The following is a 19,548-nucleotide window of genomic DNA, read 5'->3' as shown; positions in this document are numbered from 1 at the left end:
TTTTTAGTGAACAGCGTGATGTCAAAACCTCAAAAACCTTGGCGGAATTGTGTTTTTTAATTTTATTTTTTTAACCCACAAAGAATTTCTTTTTTTCCTGCTTTCTGATACAAGACATGGTAAATTAAGTGGCGACATTTAAAAAATGCATCTTGCCCCACACAAAAAAAATCCCTCATATGACTATGTGAATGGAAAAATAAAAAGATTATGGCTAATGTAAAAATGAAAATGGGCTCGTCTTTAAGGGGTAAAAGGTATCAAACCACAATGTTTTATATTGCTTGCTCTTTTTGAGAGCGTCAGGGTTTTTGCACATTTTACAAACACAGCTATGCTACACACACAGCTCTGAGTGGCACATTATATATCATTGTGTTGCACATTTTACATGCACAGCTCAGCTACACACACAGCTCTGAGTGGCACATTATATATCACTGTGTTACACATTTTACATACTCAGCTCTGCTACACACACAGCTCTGGGTGCCACATCATATATCACTGTGTTACACATTTTACATACACAGCTCTGCTACACACACAGCTTTGAGTGGCACATTATATATCACTGTGTTGCACATTTAAAATACACAGCTCTGCTACACACACAGCTCTGAGTTGCACATTATATATCACTGTGTTACACATTTTACATACACAGCTGTACTGTGCACATTATACATGCCTCTGTCGCATACAGCTCTGCTACATACACCACACACACTACTGCGGGCCGTAGGTTGGGCATCACTGGTGTAGCTGATAGGTTCCAGTATAGGGTGTTAGGCACATTAGTTAGGTAGCTCATATATATAATCCAGATAGTTATTGTTAGTCAGTGTAGGATAGTGAGTGAATAGTGTAGCTGATAGGGTCCAGTGCACAGTGTAGTGTACAGTTGTGGCCAAAAGTTTAGAAAATTACATAAATATTGGAAATTTGAAAAGTTGCTGCTTAAGTTTTTATAATAGCAATTTGCATATACTCCAGAATGTTATGAAGAGTGATCAGATGAATTGCATAGCCCTTCTTTGCCATGAAAATTAACTTAATCCCAAGAAAACCTTTCCACTGCATTTCATTGCTGTCATTACAGGACCTGCTGAGATCATTTCAGTAAATCGTCTTGTTAACTCAGGTGAGAATGTTGACGAGCACAAGGCTGGAGATCATTATGTCAGGCTGATTGGGTTAAAATGATATACTTGACCTGTTAAAAGGAGGGTGATGCTTGAAATCATTGTTCTTCCATTGTTAACCATGGTGACCTGCAAAGAAACGCGTGCACCCATCATTGTGTTGCATAAAATGGCTTCACAGGCAAGGATATTGTGGCTACTAAGATTGCACCTCAATCAACAATTTATAGGATCATCAAGAACTTCAAGGAAAGAGGTTCAATTCTTGTTAAGAAGGCTTCAGGGCGCCCAAGAAAGTCCAGCAAGCGCCAGGATCGTCTCCTAAAGAGGATTCAGCTGCAGGATCGGAGTGCCACCAGTGCAGAGCTTGCTCAGGAATGGCAGCAGGCAGTTGTGAGCGCATCTGCACGCACAGTGAGGCGAAGACTTTTGGAAGATGGCCTGGTGTCAAGAAGGGCAGCAAAGAAGCCACTTCTCTCCCAAAAAAAACATCAGGGACAGATTTATCTTCTGCAGAAAATATGGTGATGGACTGCTGAGCATTGGGGCAAAGTCATATTCTCCGATGAAGCCTCTTTCCGATTGCTTGGGGCATCAGGAAAAAGGCTTGTCCGGAGAAGAAAATGTGAGCGCTACCATCAGTCCTGTGTCATGCCAACAGTAAAGCTTCCTGAGACCATTCATGTGTGGGGTTGCTTCTCATCCAAGGGAGTGGGCTCACTCACAATTTTGCCCCAAAACACAGCCATGAATAGAGAATGGTACCAAAATACCCTCCAACAGCAACTTCTTCCAACAATCCAACAACAGTTTGGTGAAGAACAATGCATTTTCCAGCACGATGGAGCACCGTGCCATAAGGCAAAAGTGATAACTAAGTGGCTCGGGGACCAAAACTTTGACATTTTGGGTCCATGGCCTGGAAACTCCCCAGATCTTAATCCCATTGAGAACTTGTGGTCAATCCTCAAGAGGCGGGTGGACAAAAAAACCCCACTAATTCTGACAAACTCCAAGAAGTGATTATGAAAGAATGGGTTGTATCAGTCAGGAATTGGCCCAGAAGTTGATTAAGAGCATGCCCAGTCGAATTGCAGAGGTCCTGAAAAAGAAGGGCCAACACTGCAAATACTGACTCTTTACATAAATGTCATGTAATTATCGATAAAAGCCTTTGAAACGTATAAAGTGCGTGTAATTATATTTCACTACATCACAGAAACAACTGAAACAAAGACCTAAAAGCAGTTTAGCAGCAAACTTTGTGAAAACTAATATTTGTGTCATTCTCAAAACTTTTGGCCACGACTGTAGGTTAGATAGGGATATTGTATAGATATAGTATAGGCTTTTGCTGTCTGTTTTGTGTGTGAAAAAAAGTTTGTTTATTGTGTTTTAGGGTTTTGTGTTGGTAGTGATTAGTGTCAGCCTCTTTTGTCTTAAAAAAAACTAACAAAAAAACAAAAAAAAGTATTTTTCTGTGTTTTATAGTTAGTGTTTTAGGGTTTCGTGTGGGTAGTGATTAGTGTCAGCATCCTTTGTCTGTGGAAAAAAATAAATGTATTTTTCTGTATTATAGGGTCCATTCACACGTACGCAATTTCGTTCAGCATTTTGCAGAACGGAATTGCGGACCCATTCATTTCTATGGGGCAGCACGATGTGCTGCATGGATCCGGAATTGCGCATCTGCACTTCCGGGTCCTCAATTCCGATCCTGAAAAAATAGAACATGCCCTATTCTTGTCCGCAATTGCGGACAAGAATAGGCATTTTCAATTAAGTGCCGGCGATGTGCGGTGTGCAAAATGCGGAACGCACATGGCCGATGTCCGTGTTTTGCGGATCCACGAATGTGAATGGACCCTTAGGGTTAGTGTTTTAGGGTTTCGTGTGGGTAGTGATTAGTATTAGCATCTTTTGTCTGTGAAAAACAAAAGAGCCGCCCCATTTCATCTCAAAGTGTCGAGGCAGTGGTATCATTCCTGACACAAGCTAGTGGCACAGAGTCCTCTGCCCCTGCTCGGACCAGCCTCCAGCCCTCAAGAATCGACCCTGATGCTGTTTGACAGTAAGAGGGACATCTTGGGGGTGGTAATGCAGAAGAGTGAGCTAGAGGATGATCCGGATGCTCAAGACCTTCTTGGAAGGGATGGAGGAAGAGGAGGGCGTACCGCCCGTCAGAACCCCAGTGACATCCCTTCCAACTGGTGTTGGTGGTTTCAGTGTCAGAACCCCCGCACCTAGTCAGACCCAGGAATCAGTGAGGGGACAGCAGAGCCAGGTCAGGGGCTCCATGTCTGCTGTTCCCCTCAGTCAACCACTGGTAGACCTTGGGTCTGACATTGTAGGCGATGAAGAGGAGGGTGACTTAGAATGAGTGCCACCTCCCTCGTTAGGTGACAGCAGCACTTATGAAGAAGGTAGGCACCCAAGGCAAATGGTGGCCAGTAAAGGCCCCAAAAATTAGCCAATAGGCATTCACCTGACAGCAAAGAACTTTAGATTCTGTGCTGGAGGTACATTAGGCAGTCATCGGATAAAAATGTAACTGTTTGCCAGTACAGGCCCCAAAATTTAGGCAATAGGAATTCACCAGACAGCAAAGAACTTCGGATTCTGTGGCTGGAGGTATATTAGGCAGTCACAGGATAAATATGTAATTGTCGGCCAGTACAGGCCACAAAAACTATCCAATAGGCATTCATCTGAAAGCAAAGAACTTTGGATTCTGTGGCTGGAGGTATATTAGGCGGTCACAGGATAAATATGTAACTGTCGGCCATTATAGGCCACAAAAATTAGGCAATAGGCATTCGCCTGACAGCAAAGAACTTCAGATTCTGTGACTGGAGGTACATTAGGCAATCACAGGGTAAATATATAACTGTCGGCCAGTAGAGGCCCCAAAAACTAGCCAATAGGCATTTGTCACGGCCACAGTTATGGCCGTGACTCCTGTGGAGCCGCATACAGTTGCCCGCGGTTTGGGTTGTTGTGTCAACCGCAGCTGAGGCATAATGTTGTTGGCCTCAGTGCGGTTGCCGCGGACAACAGCATTGTGTGCGGTTCCCTGGGAGTTGTGTGCATGTGTGTATGCACTTTTGGTATGTCTTTGTGCACAGTGTTTTGTGGTGTGCACTGAGTGTGTCCGACTGTGGGGTGTGGCTTCTTGGCCTATATAGCCTGAGTGTCTGGCATGGCTCAGGAGGTTGCTTCAGTCATCCATGGCTGGAGCAGCCTCCTGTGCTTATGACCTGCCAGTGAGAGCCACCCCTGTGGTCAAAAAATAATTGTCGTTATGTTTGATGTCTTTATGCGTGTGTGGTTGTATGTTGTTCTGTTGGGACCTTCTTATGTTTGGTGCAGCTCACGGTTCTGGTTTCCTGTCTGCTCAGGGATCCAGTCAGCAAGGCTGTGGCAGGTTGGTGGAACTGGGTGTTCGCCTGCCATACCCATGAGGCTGTTCATGTCCCCCTTTTTCCCAACAGCTTGGCCATTGAGACTCCTGCTCCTCCGTGCCAAGGAGGAGTAGGTCGTCTTACCCAGCTCCTAGCTCAGGGATCTGCGGAGGGTAAGACAGGGCTCCGAGGTTCCTGCGCATGGGTCCTCCTACCTTAAAGGTCGGCCCATGCAGGTTAGGAGTTAGGGTCAGGGTAGGGATGCGTGAGGAGGTGACCTGCTCCCTATCCTGTTCTCATGGCCGAGTAGCCACTACACCACCTGGCATCGCACGGCTGAGGGTTTCCCCCATCCTCAGCCGTGACAGCATTTAACTGACAGCAAAGAACTTTAGATTCTGTGGCTGGAGGTACATTAGGCGGTCAGAGGATAAAAAGTTAACTGTTGGCCAGTACAGGGCCCAAAAATTAGGCAATAGGAATTCACCTGACAGCAAAGAACTTTGGATTCTGTGGCTGAATGTACATTAGGCGGTGACAGGATAAAAATGTAACTGTAGGCCAGTACAGGCCCCAAAAATTAGGCTATAGGCATTCACCTGACAGCAAAGAACTTTGGATTCTGCGGCTGGAGGTACATTAGGCATTCACTGGATAAATACGTATGTAACTGTCGCCCAGTACAAGCCCCATAAATTAGCCAATAGGCATAGAACTATGCCTATGACAGCATAGAACTTTTGATTTTATGGCTGGAGGTGCATTAGGTGGTCACAGAATAAATATGTAACTCTTGGCCAGTATAGGCCCCAAAAATGAGGCATTCATCTGTTATAAACGGCCTTTGATGCCGCTGTATATACATATTCTGGGTTATGGCGGATATGTGTGGGCTGGTATGGAGAAATTCAAATACTCGTGGTCATCATAGGTGTTGAATTCCTCCGAGATCCATGCTTCATTCATTTTAAAAATTTTGAGGCAGTCCACACTGTTGTGAGCTAGGCGAGTGTGCTTACCGGTCACGATCCCACCTGCTGTGCTGAACTTCTTTTCGGACAGGTCACTCGACGAGGGGCAAGTAAAAGTTCCATGGCAAATTCTGCCAGGTCTGGCCACAGGTCAAGCCTGCACACCCAGTAGTTAGGGGTTCCTCGCTTCTCAGAGCATCCACATCGGCCGTTGACCCGATGTAGTCAGACATCTGTCAGTCTAGGCATTCCCTGAGGCTGGATTAGGAGGCCGTCTGTCGATGGGTTGGCTACAAGAATGATCTCATATCCGAAGCAACCAACACATCTTCAAACCGCCCTCTTTTTGCAGGCGCGGTATGATTGGTACCCGCAAGCTGTGGGTAGAAATTCCTCTGTCAGTGCCGGCAACAGCAAAATGCAGCATCTCTCGCAGCAAAGTCTGGAAATGCTGCATTCTGACAGCCCTCTGTGATGCTGGTAACATGTCCACCATTTTGTGCTTGTACCGGGGGGTCTAAGTACGTTGCCACCAAGTACAGGTGCTTGACCTTTATGCTTTTTATACGGTGGTCCCTCTTCAAACACTGGAGCATTAAGGCCCCCATTTGCACTAAATTGGAAGCAGTAGAGTGCCTTGGCTCCTGCTCATTGCCCAGGAGAATGTTCTCATCGGTCTCCTCCCCCAGCCACGGACAACACCAGGGATTCCCAAAAAGTTTAAACCCTGCTCTTCTTGCTCCTCCTCCTTCTCCCCCAGTCACCATCCTCCTCTGACTCCTCTTCAAACTCCTGCTGACTTGTCTCAGATGGAGTAGCCCCCCCTGGGAATTCATTCAGCATTGCGACTTCCTTATCTTACAGCTCCTGCTCCTCGACAGCATGATCAATGACACTACACAATGCACGCTCCAGAAAGAAGGCATAAGGTACGATGTCACTAATGGTGCCCTGGCTGGGACTGACCAGTTTGGTGATCTCATCAAATGGCCACAGAAGTCTGCATGCGTCACGCATGAACCGCCACTGGCGCGGTGAAAAATAACAAGCTACCCAGAAACTGTCCTGCCGCAGAGTTCGTACAGATAGTCGTTAACTGCACGTTTCTGCTGGAGCAGCCTATCAAGCATATACAAGGTGGAGTTCCAGCACATCGGGCAGTCACAAATCAGACGTCTGACGGGCAAGTGGTGTCGCCACTGAACGTCAGCAAGACGAGCCATGGCCGTGTAAGATCTTCTAAAATGGCCAGAGATTTTCTCTGTCTGGTGCTGTAATGGTTAACACCCTGACTGGGTGTGGTCACTTGGCTTATATCTTCTGTGGTTTCCTGTCTGGAGTCAGTTGTACTTCAGCTGTTGTTGGTGCTGGAGCTCTGCTCCAGTCCAGGGTGTTCCATCTGTCCAGTGAGGGCCACCCTTGTGGTCACCAATGTTATCCCAGTGTCTCATTCACTTCCTGTCCCTATTTGTATGGAGTGGGTTATGTTCAGGGTGTTTGTATGTCTAGTTTGGTGTTACATGTCTGGTGGTGTTTGGTGTCATGTTTGCTAGACATTCCACTCACTCATGTTCAGGGCCGATCCTACACGGGGTGCAGTGGGTGCCCCGCACCCCAGCGCTGTCACCCGAAAGGCGCCGAGCGAGCCGCCGGGCCTTTTTTTTTTTTGACTTTTTTTTTTTTTTCAACCACCTCCGGACCGCCCGGTGGGCCGGGCCGCCTCAGCCTCAGGGTTCGAGTGGGGCCGGGGCGGGGTGTGCCGTGACAGTGACGAGTCCGTGACTGCCGGCCGCCGGCCGGCCGGGTATGGCCTGGCCGCCAGGCCGCCTATCAATTCACACCCCTGTCACTGTCTGTGACTGCTCCGCTCCGCCTCCTGCCAGCCCACTGTGACACAAAGAACAGACACAGACACACACATATACTGACGTGACTCACGTGTGAGACTGAGACCGCCTCCTGTAGACCGCCTCCTGTAGTCCGCCTCCTGTGCTCCGCCTCCTGTGCTCCGCCTCCGTGCTCTGCCTGACTGCCTCCCATCTTCCGGCGGCCGGCAGCGTAACGTCGCTCACTGCGACGTAACGTAGTGAGTGACGTCACGTCACGTTACAGTTACGCTGCCGCCGGCCGCCAATTTTGAATATTGAAGAGCGGGACTGGAGCACTGCCAGTGCCACGCCAGTCACGCCACCAGCTTCTGCCTGCCAGTGCCCGCCCCTGCGCCCTAGTAGTGCCAACTGGCTTGTACTAAGTTGTGCTGTGAGAAAATACATTTGGAGTCCTCCTGACTGAGTCCTGACTCCTGACTGTCCCAGGCAGTAAGTTAGAGTGAATACTGAATAGTGATGATTATTTAGTGATAGATTATATTAGATAAGATAGTAACTTATGTAAGGCCTCTTTCACACTTGCGTTGTCCGGATCCGGCGTGTACTCAACTTGCCGGAATTACACGCCGGATCCGGAAAAACGCAAGTGTACTGAAAGCATTTGAAGACGGATCCGTCTTCAAAATGCTTTCAGTGTTACTATGGCACCCAGGACGCTATTAAAGTCCTGGTTGCCATAGTAGTAGTGGGGAGCGGGGGAGCGGCATACTTACCATCCGTGCGGCTCCCGGGGCGCTCCAGAATGACGTCAGAGCGCCCCAGGCGCACGGATGACGTGTACATGCGATCACGTGATCCATGCGCTTGGGGCGCCCTGACGTCACTCTGGAGCGCCCCGGGAGCCGCACGGACGGTAAGTATGCTGCTCCCCGCTCCCCACTACACTTTACCATGGCTGCCAGGACTTTAGCGTCCCGGCAGCCATGGTAACCATTGAGAAAAAGCTAAACGTCGCATCCGGCAATGCGCCGAAACGACGTTTAGCTTAAGGCCGGATCCGGATCAATGCCTTTCAATGGGCATTCATTCCGGATCCGGCCTTGCGGCAAGTGTTCCGGATTTTTGGCCGGAGCAAAAAGCGCAGCATGCTGCGCTATTTGCTGCGGCCAAAAAACGTTCCGTTCCGGAACGGAAGACATCCTGATGCATCCTGAAGGACGGACTGTCCATTCAGAATGCATTAGGAAAATCCTGATCAGTATTCTTCCGGCATAGAGCCCCGACGATGGAACTCTATGCCGGAAGACTATAACGCAGGTGTGAAAGAGCCCTAAGTGAGCTATTGAGCTTGTAAATAAACTTGTGCAAACTGCAAACTATATGAGTAGTTACTAACTACTCATATACTTTGCACAAGTTTATTTACAAGCTCAATAGCTCACTTACATAAAGGAATGGACGTCTTACAATAGGGTGGGACACTGTTATGGGGGGGGGGGGGGGGGGAGAAGTGATATGTGGATGATGACACATTTATATAGCACAAGATGCTTGCGCTGCCTGCCATATATGTGTGTCATCCACAGATCCCCCCGGCCACCTATAACAGTGTCATCCACAGATGCCCCATAACAGTGTGTCACCCACAGATGTCCCCATAAGTTCCATAACAGTGTCATCCACAGATGCCCCCATAACCGTGTGTAATCCACTGATGCCCATAACAGTGTGTCATCCACAGATCCCCCATAACAGTGCGTCATCCACAGATGCCCCCTAACAGTGCGTCATACACAGATCCCCCATAACAGTGCGTCATCCACTGATGCCCATAACAGTGTGTCATCCACAGATCCCCCATAACAGTGCGTCATACTGTCATCCACAGATCCCCCATAACAGTGCGTCATACTGTCATCCACAGATCCCCCATAACAGTGCGTCATCCACAGATCCCCCATAACAGTGCGTCATCCACAGATCCCCCATAACAGTGTGTCATCCACAGATCCCCCATAACAGTGCGTCATACTGTCATCCACAGATCCCCCATAACAGTGCGTCATACTGTCATCCACAGATCCCCCATAACAGTGCGTCATACTGTCATCCACAGATCGCCCATAACAGTGCGTCATACTGTCATCCACAGATCCCCCATAACAGTGCGTCATACTGTCATCCACAGATCCCCCATAACAGTGCGTCATACTGTCATCCACAGATCCCCCATAACAGTGTGTCATACTGTCATCAACAGATCCCCCATAACAGTGCGCCTGCGCACTGAGGAGAGACAGAAAGGAGGGCACATAATCAGTGGAAGCAAGCAGAGGACGGTACAGCAGACGACTGAATCGCTTCTTTTGTAAGTAAATTGTTTTATTATAAATGTAGTTTAATGTTTTTGTCTTTTATTATATTCTGGCTTTTGCTTGGTTATGTATGATGCTTTTTGATAATAAGTAAATGTAGTGGTGCTATAATGTGGACCCCAGGCCTCTCTGATGTCCTGCAGGCTGGCGCTGTGGCAGCATACGGTTGGTCAGGCAGCAGAGAGGCTCTGGGGCTGTCATTGTGCTCTGGTACTTTTCCCTTCACAGCCACTGCTATCTCTCTCTCGTACAGTGCAGACTCCGCAAGAGGCTTTCCGTTTGCTCTCCGTCCTCTTAAAAGTCTATGGGAATCAAAACTGATCCATCTGGTTCCTGTTATGCAAGACTGAAAACAAAGTCTGTCTTGCATAAGGGGACCCAGACTGATCCGTTATGCTTTCTCATAAACTTCTATTAGGACAGAGCAAAACGGAATGCCTCTTAGGGTCCATTCACACGTCCGTTGTTTCTTTCCTGATCTGTTACGTTTTTTGAGGAACAGATCTGGACCCATTCATTTTCAATGGGTCCTGAAAAAAATCGGACAGCTCAATTTCAGATTTTTTTTCAGGACCCATTGAAAATGAATGGGTACAGAACTGGTCCAGATCTGTTCCGCAAAAAACGGAACAGATCAGGAAAGAAACAACGGACGTGTGAATGGACCCTTAAAGGTTTCCGTTTTGCATTCCATCTGGCCATTCCGTTATATTCCGTTTGAAACGGAACCTATAACGGAATGGCATAACGCAGATGTAAACCCACCCTGTACGGAATAGGTGGTATTTGCCAGAGTTGCTGGAGAACTGTGAGTGCAATTTCGGGGGCACTGACCTGTACAGGGTGTGGAGGATTGGGAGGTTGAGATCCACTGAGGATATTATAAGACTTTTCTGTAGCTTCCTATATTGTTGCAAAGCTTGTGTGTTGGCTGAAGCCTTGCTATCTTACTGGTGGCTGGCCCTGCCCCTCAATTGTGCTTCCGGGTTTGGCTCCGCCCCTAGACTGCAAGGGGGTGGGGCCTGTTGGGGGTCATGTGATTGGGCTGCTCAGTCAAAAATGCCCGGGCCTATTTTTTGTCCCAGTCCGGCCCTGGCTGTTGCTGTACGCACAGACGCGTCCTGGAGGTGGTTGATTCATTCCTCCTGGACGCGCCGGCGCGTCCTCTCGCGAGCACACAGGCGCGCGCGCTCACAGGAACGGAAGGTAAGAGAGTTCTCCAGCCTGCCAGCGGCGATCGTTCGCTGGCAGGCTGGAGTGGAGTCTTGGCCTGGTCTTTCAGGGTGTTTAAGCACTGGGGGCTGAGGTGGGTTAAGCCGAGCAGCCGAGCCGCCGATTCGCCGAGGAATCTGCGAGCCGAGCGGGATGGCAGTGACGACGTGACGTCAGAGCCCGCGGCGCGCCGCCTCTGCGGCTGGAGATCATATAGCTCCGCTCGGCTCCACCCACCTCTGCCATCTTCAGACAGCGTGGTAGCTAGGAGGCAGAGGAGGGACTGGAGCGAGCGGACAGCGGAGCATTTTAAAGCTGCTGCTGCCTGATTCAGCTGAGCTGATTGAGCCTGCCCAGTGCCTTGAATGCCTTCTGCCTGGTCTGGCTAGACAGACTGAGTGGCGTGCCATCGATCTGATCATCTGCCTGCTGGCTGCTGCAGTGCCTTGCGAAGTGGGTGCTGACTGCACCTGACCTGGCTGGCTTCCCTGGCTGCACCCTGTGTGTAAGTACACACTGTGTGCCATTAAATGCAACCATTGTGCCCATCAAACTGCAGCCACTGTGCCCGTCAAAATGCAGCCACTGTGCCCATCAAAATTCAGGTCACAAAGAGGGCCTCTGTTAGAGAGCCCCCCCTCCAGGATCCATTAGACCCCATTGTAGTTGCCTAATATATCCCACCCCTTGACATGTGTCATTGTAATAATATAATCAATGCTATTCACTTCACCTGTCAGTGGTTTTAATGTTGTGGCTGATCAGTGTAGTATACATTTGCTTTTCCCCTTAGATGTCTAGCAAAAAAAAAAAGTTATCAGGATGTCAATACAAGCAACGCCGAAAAAGAAAGGAAGAAGCTTTGAAAAAAATTACTTCTTCTATTACAAGCTTCTTACAGCCACAGTCTTCATTAAGCAGTGGTCAAGATTCCCTTTGCACTGATGCATCAACATCAAGCAAAGAGTTAAGGTCCAGTGTCATAGACATTTCACATAGGGGAGAAGGAGAAAAAAATAAACAATTGGAAGAATCAGAATGTGATGATGATCTGGTACCCGTGGATCCCGAGTGTTGTACTGAGCCAATAACAACTGGAGATGTAACTTCAGGTTACATTGTTTCAGCAGCAGAGATGCATTTTGACATTGAAGAGGAAGATATATCTGATGTTTCCTCTGAGTCAGACACTGAGTCTATTGTACTTATGGATGATGAAACTGAAATGGAACTTGAAGAGCCATCAACAGCATCACATGGAATCTCAAGTGATCCTGCTTTCTGGCCTGAAAATATAGATGACCAACACAGAATAACTTTGATAAAAATTGGTCCTGTTCAAGAAAAGGCTTTTACTTTTCCAAAAGATGATACCAACAGGAGCTTTTCTATCTCTTACTACCAAAGAGTACTGGATAATGGAGAGAAGATACCAAGAAATTGGTTGATCTATTCTACAGCTAATAATTCGGTCCAGTGTTTTGCTTGCCAGATATTCAACAGTGACAATATGGCTTTGGCCTCAAAACAAGGCTTTAATGATTGGCAGCATCTGACAAGACATTTAAGCCGACATGAAAAAAACACAATCCATATCACAAATTATAAGAAATGGATGGATCTTTCAAGAGCTCTGGAAAAGGGAACAACCATTGATCATATCAATCAAAAGATCATTAAACAAGAAGAGAAACGCTGGTATTCTGTCATACAGCGAATAATCTACATTATCCAATATTTAGCAGGACAAAATCTGGCGCTTCGTGGCTGTGATGCCCGTTTGTTTCAAAACAATAATGGTAACTTCCTGAAATTGGTTGAAATGATAGGGAAATTTGATCCCATCATATCTGAACATATTCAGAGAATTCAGTGCTCCATTTCACAGTATTCACAAATGCCACATTATCTCGGTTACAAGATTCAGAATGAGATAATTGCCATAGTTGGCACAAAAATAAGAGAAAAAATTATACGAAGCCTAAATGAGTCCAAATATTTCTCCATTATCCTGGATTGTACTCCTGATATGAGCCACACTGAGCAGATTAGTATTGTTGTCCGATTTGTTGTTCTAGATCAAAGTGCAAAAAAAATTGAAGTTCGAGAACACTTCCTTGATTTTTGTCCAGTAAACAATACAACATCTGAAGGACTGACATCCTTTTTACTGGCCTACCTAAAGAACAATCACATTGCAATTGAGAATATGCGTGGCCAAGGCTATGACAATGGCACAAACATGAAAGGAAAACATAATGGTTTGCAGCAAAGAATACTCAATATCAATCCAAGAGCCTTTTTTGTGCCATGCAGTGCACATACTCTCAACTTGGTGGTGAATGACGCTGCAAAGATTTCATTCCTGACAATAGATTTCTTTGGCATCGTTCAAGAACTTTATGTGTTCTTTGCCTCATCCACCCAACGGTGGCAAGTACTCAAGGAGCACGTTACAAATCTAACTTTAAAACCACTCTCCGAAACCAGATGGGAAAGCAGAGTTGCAGCAATTAAACCCTTGCGATATTTCCTACCTGAGGTATTTGATGCACTGTATGACATCTCAGATGATGACAACAGGGACATTAACACTAAACATCAAGCTCAATCCTTGGCAACGAAAATAAAATCATTCAAATTCATCTGTTCCATTGTCATTTGGTATGAATTATTATCAAAGGTGAATGTGATCAGCAAAATAATGCAGCAAACAACATCAAACCTATCAGGCTGTGTACAGGAACTGGAGAAGTTGATCAAGCACTTGGTGGAATACAGGTCTGATGAAGGCTTTGAGAATGCGCTAGCTGATGCCAAAGGAATAGCTGAAAAGCTTGATTGTGAAGCAAAATTTCCTGATGCATTTACAATTAGACCTCGACGGAAAAAGAAGATTTTTGACTATGAACATGAAGATGAGTCTCTTGCAGACCCTACACAATATTTTAAAGTGAATTTTTTCTTTGCCGTTTTGGACACATCCATCCAGTCCATAAATGAGAGATTCACATTACTTCAGAGCCACTGTGACACATTTGCATTTTTATATGAAATCCCAAAACTTGGGATGGACAAAAAGGATATATTGAAGTGTTCCATGGATCTGCAAAACAAATTAACTGACAGCCAGTTATCCCACTCTGACATTAATGGAATAGATCTTTGTGATGAACTGGACACCATTCGACCTTTTCTAACCCAGGAGATGACAGTCACCAACATCTTGCAGTATCTAGTGGAGAATAACTTGACCAACACATTCCCAAACCTTTCTGTTTCACTGAGAATATTGATGACACTTCCTGTAAGTGTAGCTGCTGGGGAACGTTCATTTTCCAAACTAAAGCTGATAAAAAATTATCTCCGTTCCACGATGTCCCAGGCAAGACTTACCAACTTATCCATTATATCCATTGAAAAATCCTTCTGCGAAGACTTGGATATAGATGATGTGATTAGAAATTTTGCTGTTGCCAAGGCTCGAAGAGTTCGTTTTGTTTGATTAAATAATCAATGTGTACACACTGCATGCATCCTTTCCTAGTGTCTCACAACTAGAAGATAATGTACCAACATTTTTTGGGAGACTGCAGATGTGTGTTTTCAATATTTAGTTGGGCTTGGATGTTTTTCTTAAGAAAAGGCGTGCCACTCTACCCCATAGCCCAGGCATTTGAAGAATACTGGAGATTGTTGTCACATGTACCACCTTACAGCCAGCACTTGCCATATATTCCTGCAGCTCCTTTAATGTTGCTGTAGGCCTCTTGGCAGCCTCCCTGACCAGTTTCTTCTCATCTTTTCATAAATTTTGGAGGGATGTCCAGTACTTGGTGATGTCACTGTTGTGACATATTTTCTCCACTTGATGATGACTGTCTTCACTGTGTTCCATGGTGTATCTTTAATGCCTTGGAAATTCTTTTGTACCCTTCTACTGACTGATACCTTCTAACACTGAGATCCATCTGATGCTTTGAAAGCTCTCTGCGGACCATGGATTTTGTTCTAGGATGCGACTAAGAAAATGTTAGGAAAGACCTACTAGAAGTGCTGAACTTTATTTGGGGTTAATCAGAGCACTCTAAGACTAGATTTACATCTAGGCTGCTGTGCTGCCTTGATGCGTTTTTCAGGCATGTTTTGCAGTGCTTTTTGTGTTTTTAAACCCTCCTTTTTGCATGCAGTTTTTATGCATTTTGTGTTTTTTTTCCTCTTTAAACACACTGTATATAGCTGGTTGCTAAGAAGGAGGCCGGGAAGCAAGCCACTTTAAGTTTATTTAACTTTATTTAATTGATATTTGCACTTGATTGTATGCATGAATCTGTTATTTGCACTTTAGTTATTGTATTTATTGAAAATGTAAAAAGTACAGAATCAATCTATCTTGCATATTTTGCATCTGTTATTATAGATTTTCTGCTACCTCATTTTCTGTTCAAAAATGTTATATTGTTCAGTTCATATTTATAGTCCAAGTACACTATTTGTACTATTTGCACTATTTGATTTACATGCACTTGACACAGATTTGTCAATAAATAAAACATTTATTTTGACTTGTCAAAGCCGTTGACTAAGTTATTGTCAAAGCAAATTGGTGGGGCTGAAGTTGAGGGCTGAAGTTGTTGCCATAGAAACATTGTAAAGGGGAGGAGTTAGTAAGATAACCACGCCCACGTGGGGGCGCCAGAAATATTTCTGCACCCAGGCGCCTGTGACCCTAGGATCGGCCCTGCTCATGTTTATTGCAGCTATGGGTGTCCTGTGTTCCTGTGTGGTTTTGTGGTGTGTGCTGTGTCCTTTAATGTTGGTGTTGACAGCAGCACTTGTGCACGGGTTCCAGTCAGTGTGTCTGTGGCAGGTGTGTTATTGGTTTAGCTTACCTGCCATCTCCTTGAGCTGTATGTGTTCCCCTCTCCTTACAACCTGGCCTCAGATAGAGACTCCTGTTCCTCCATAACTTGATTTTGATTTGTAGCAATAATTGTGCCTTTTATTATAGATTGCATTGTTTAATTAATCTCCCCCCTTTTTTTTTCAGAGCAATTAGTCTGAAACCCTGGTGCCCCCCTGTAGTATCCATTTTTTGTCATCATTATTCTTTTTCCATCCTTCTCCTTCTATTATTTATTTATCTTCTTTATCTATTACTACTGTCTTCATCTCTACCTTTATTTTAATTAAATGTAATTTTGCCTTATTTTGTATGTATTTCTATCCATTTCCTCTGTCAATTACTTCCACTGTCACCTCAATCCCCTTGCATAGTCTCTCCACTAGCACAGGAGCGCTCCAGCCTCGGCTTCCCTCAGAACGAGGCTTCACACGCTCCTCTTCCCTATGTGCATGTGCTGCATGCGCACACGGCCGGAATGCTTTCTTAAATGGCGCGCTGGCTCACAAACAGCAAGCGCAATCCTGTCTGGGCGATTGCACACTTCGCTGAGGGCTTGTTCCACCTCTTCCTCTGCTCCAGCGGCACCAGGTAATTTTAGTCCTTCAGGACACCGACATACTATTTTGTTCTGTGGCACTGTATCTTTGTATGGTTCACTATTTCACTTGATGTGACTCCTCGTAACAGGGGTATTTTCTATATTTCTATATATCGATAGACCAACAGACCTCTAGGCATGCAACTATATGATAAGGAACACAGCCTTAAGCTCCATTCAGATAGAATAATGGATAGCAAATATTATGTATATCATTTATATTAGATTGCATTTGATTTTGGGCATTCTATCCATCGTTGTCTTCCTTACTGATTCCATATTATATCCTTCTCTTGGACTTGATTTGAATTTTAGGACTCATATCCTTTGGAATTATCTGTAATGTTACATTTTGTCATTAATTATGTATATACTACCACTTTTAGAAAAGTCAGCTTTTCTAAAATCTAAAACTTTTGTTTTTGCGTGGTTTGACTGATGTCACTGTATTTATAGTAAACCACACTGACTTGTGATCACTAGATCCCTAGCTTTCTCCTACAGTAATATCAGATACCAAATTCCCATTTGTGAAAAACTAAATCTAAAATGGCCTCCTTCTGGGTTGGCTCCTCAACTACTTGTTGTAGAGATAATCCGATTAGGAAATTTAGAATATCTGTACTCCTGGCAGAACTAGCTATTTTGGTTTTCCAGTTCACATCAGGAAGATTAAAGTCTCTTATAATGATAACTTCCCCTTTCAATGTCATTTTAGCTATTTTGTCAACTAGTAGATCATCTAATTCTTTGGCTTGGCTAGGTGGTCTATATATCACACCTACACAAGTTACCTTATGATTATCAAGCTAAGGTAACCCAAACTGACTCTAATTTGGTCTTGCTAACTTGTATTAAATTAGATTTTATGATATCCTTCACATACAGGGCCACCCTTTCTTGCCTTCACTGTCTTTCCTGTATAGAAAGAACCTTGGTATTGTTATATCCCAGTCATTACTCCAATTGAATCATGTCTCAGTAACAGCCTCTAAATCTATAGTCTCAGATGCCATTATAGACTCAAGTTCATTGATCTTATTCCCTAAACTGCAGGCATTTGTAGACAAGACTATGTGCTTGTCATTTCTTAACCTATGTGCTACTGGCATCTTCTGGCATTGTTCCGGGGGGCAGTCAGACTTCTGGATTATGACTCTTTTGCCCGGGGGTGCACTGAGCTTGCATAAAATGGCTGCCACCGCCCACCTAACTAACAGATGGATAAAAGTTTTTTTTCTCTGTCAATTGGAGTTCTGATTACAGATTCTGTCCTATTCTCTCTATCACAACAGCAGCATCATCCTCTCCCTACACTAAGCACAGCAGAGTTACATGCAGCGCTACGTGACTCCAGCTTATATAGAGGCTGGGTCACATGCTGCACTGGCCAATCACAGCCATGCCATTAGTAGGCATGGCTATGATGGCTTCTAAGGTCACACAGTTAAACGCTTGTTGATTGGCTGCTCTGCATCCTTTCAAAAAGCGCTAAGAAATCGCCAAACACCGAACCCAAACTTTTACCAGAATGTTCGGGTTTGGTTCTGGGGTCCAAAAATCCTCAAGTTCAGTACAAACTCAACCCTATTTGTTATATTCTACATTCTTTTCTTTTTTTTCTCAAAAATCGTCAAGGTAATGGTCGCGTAATATGCGAATATTGCGCGATCAATACAGGCGTGGGTCAAAAACTAATATATAGCACTATGGAATATAGAAAGCTACTGTATATATTCGTTTTTAGAATATTCATAATTTTTTCCATCTGAACACATGATTCTTCCCTGCTTCTTGCATTGGCCCACAGACAACTTAAGCAGGGAGGAATGATGACTTCACATGGAAAAAAATGACAAATATTCTAAAATATTGAATATACAGTAGTGCTATATATTTGTTTTTTAGAATATTCGTCATTTTTTTTCCATGTGAAGTCATCATTCCTCCCTGCTTAAGTTGCTTGTGGGCCAATGACTCATTGGCCCACAAGCAAGAAGCAGGGAGGAGTCATGTGTTCAGATGGAAAAAATGATGAATATTCAATATAACAAATATACAGTACTATAGAAAAGGGAAGGAATAGAGGCTCACCCGACTGGAGGTATGGATAGGTGCTCTAGTCACGTATTGACCCACCCAGTCAAAAGGAAAAGCAAGAATTGGATATAAAATAATGTGACTGGCACTCAACCTTTGAGACCAGGTATTTGGACTTTATTTGTAAAGTAACGTAAGTTGTATATAGGGTGGTTAATACAATAGTGAATAAGAACACTTAGGTAATAAATATAGTGTGTATGAAATCACAGATAAGATCACTTAAATAAAATCGCAAATATATAAAATTGCTAATATGAACACCTATAAAAAATCGCAAGTATAAACACCTGTAAAAAAATCACATAAGATAGATAAAGCCCCTTCAAAAAGTCGCATATGATATCTATATATATGTACATACATAAAATCGTAATTGAAAGGTGGAAATGAAAATCGCAATATGAATGAATATAGTGGAGTATGACCACTGATGAAGGAGTGAGCATACACTTCGAAACGTGTATGGTTTGGATTCCCAAAGATAGCATATAGTAGCAGCGCTATACAATTGCATCATATAGTACTGAAATAATACCATCAGTCATCAAATACAACACCATAGTAATGAGACAAGTGGTGGTCACGTGTTCCTGATATGGCCCTGAGCCAAACCCTTGGTAGGTGCACCTGATATAATTCTCTCCTGCCATCTTATAGCTGCAGACAGATTTTAGGGGTACTAAGAAGATTTCTGAGGACTTTAAAGTATGCTTGGGATCATAGTCTTGTTGGAAGTAGTGTTTAGCGCGAATATTCAAATCGCAATTTTAATTATGAATATCGGCACTTCGAGAATTTGCAAATATTTGTAATATAGTGCTATATATTCGTAAATTTGATTTTTTTTTTTTTTCACAGTACACATGATCCCTCCCTGCTTCAAGCTTGTGGGCCAATGAGAAGGCTGCAAGAGCTTAGCAACTTCCTTAGCAACCAATAGGAAAGTTGCCTACCCCTTACTCTATAAGAGCAAACTCCCCAGCATCCATTTTGTGATGTTTTATGCAG

The 19,548-nt window shown here is 44.6% G+C and overlaps 1 protein-coding gene across 1 annotated transcript; it reads left to right on the top strand.

Moving 5' to 3' along the window:
- The first annotated feature begins 12,068 nt into the window (after positions 1 to 12,068).
- LOC122935509 (zinc finger MYM-type protein 1-like) lies at positions 12,069 to 14,438 on the top strand. Its single transcript, XM_044291278.1, has one exon. It carries the CDS (start codon positions 12,069 to 12,071, stop codon positions 14,436 to 14,438), a length of 2,370 nt encoding a protein of 789 aa, XP_044147213.1.
- The last annotated feature ends 5,110 nt before the right edge of the window (positions 14,439 to 19,548 follow it).

The sequence above is a fragment of the Bufo gargarizans genome, chromosome 4 (assembly GCF_014858855.1).
Source record: "Bufo gargarizans isolate SCDJY-AF-19 chromosome 4, ASM1485885v1, whole genome shotgun sequence".
NCBI classification, from domain to species: Eukaryota; Metazoa; Chordata; class Amphibia; order Anura; family Bufonidae; genus Bufo; species Bufo gargarizans.
Note: the sequence above shows the minus strand (reverse complement) of the source record. Positions and strands in the feature narration are given on the sequence as shown.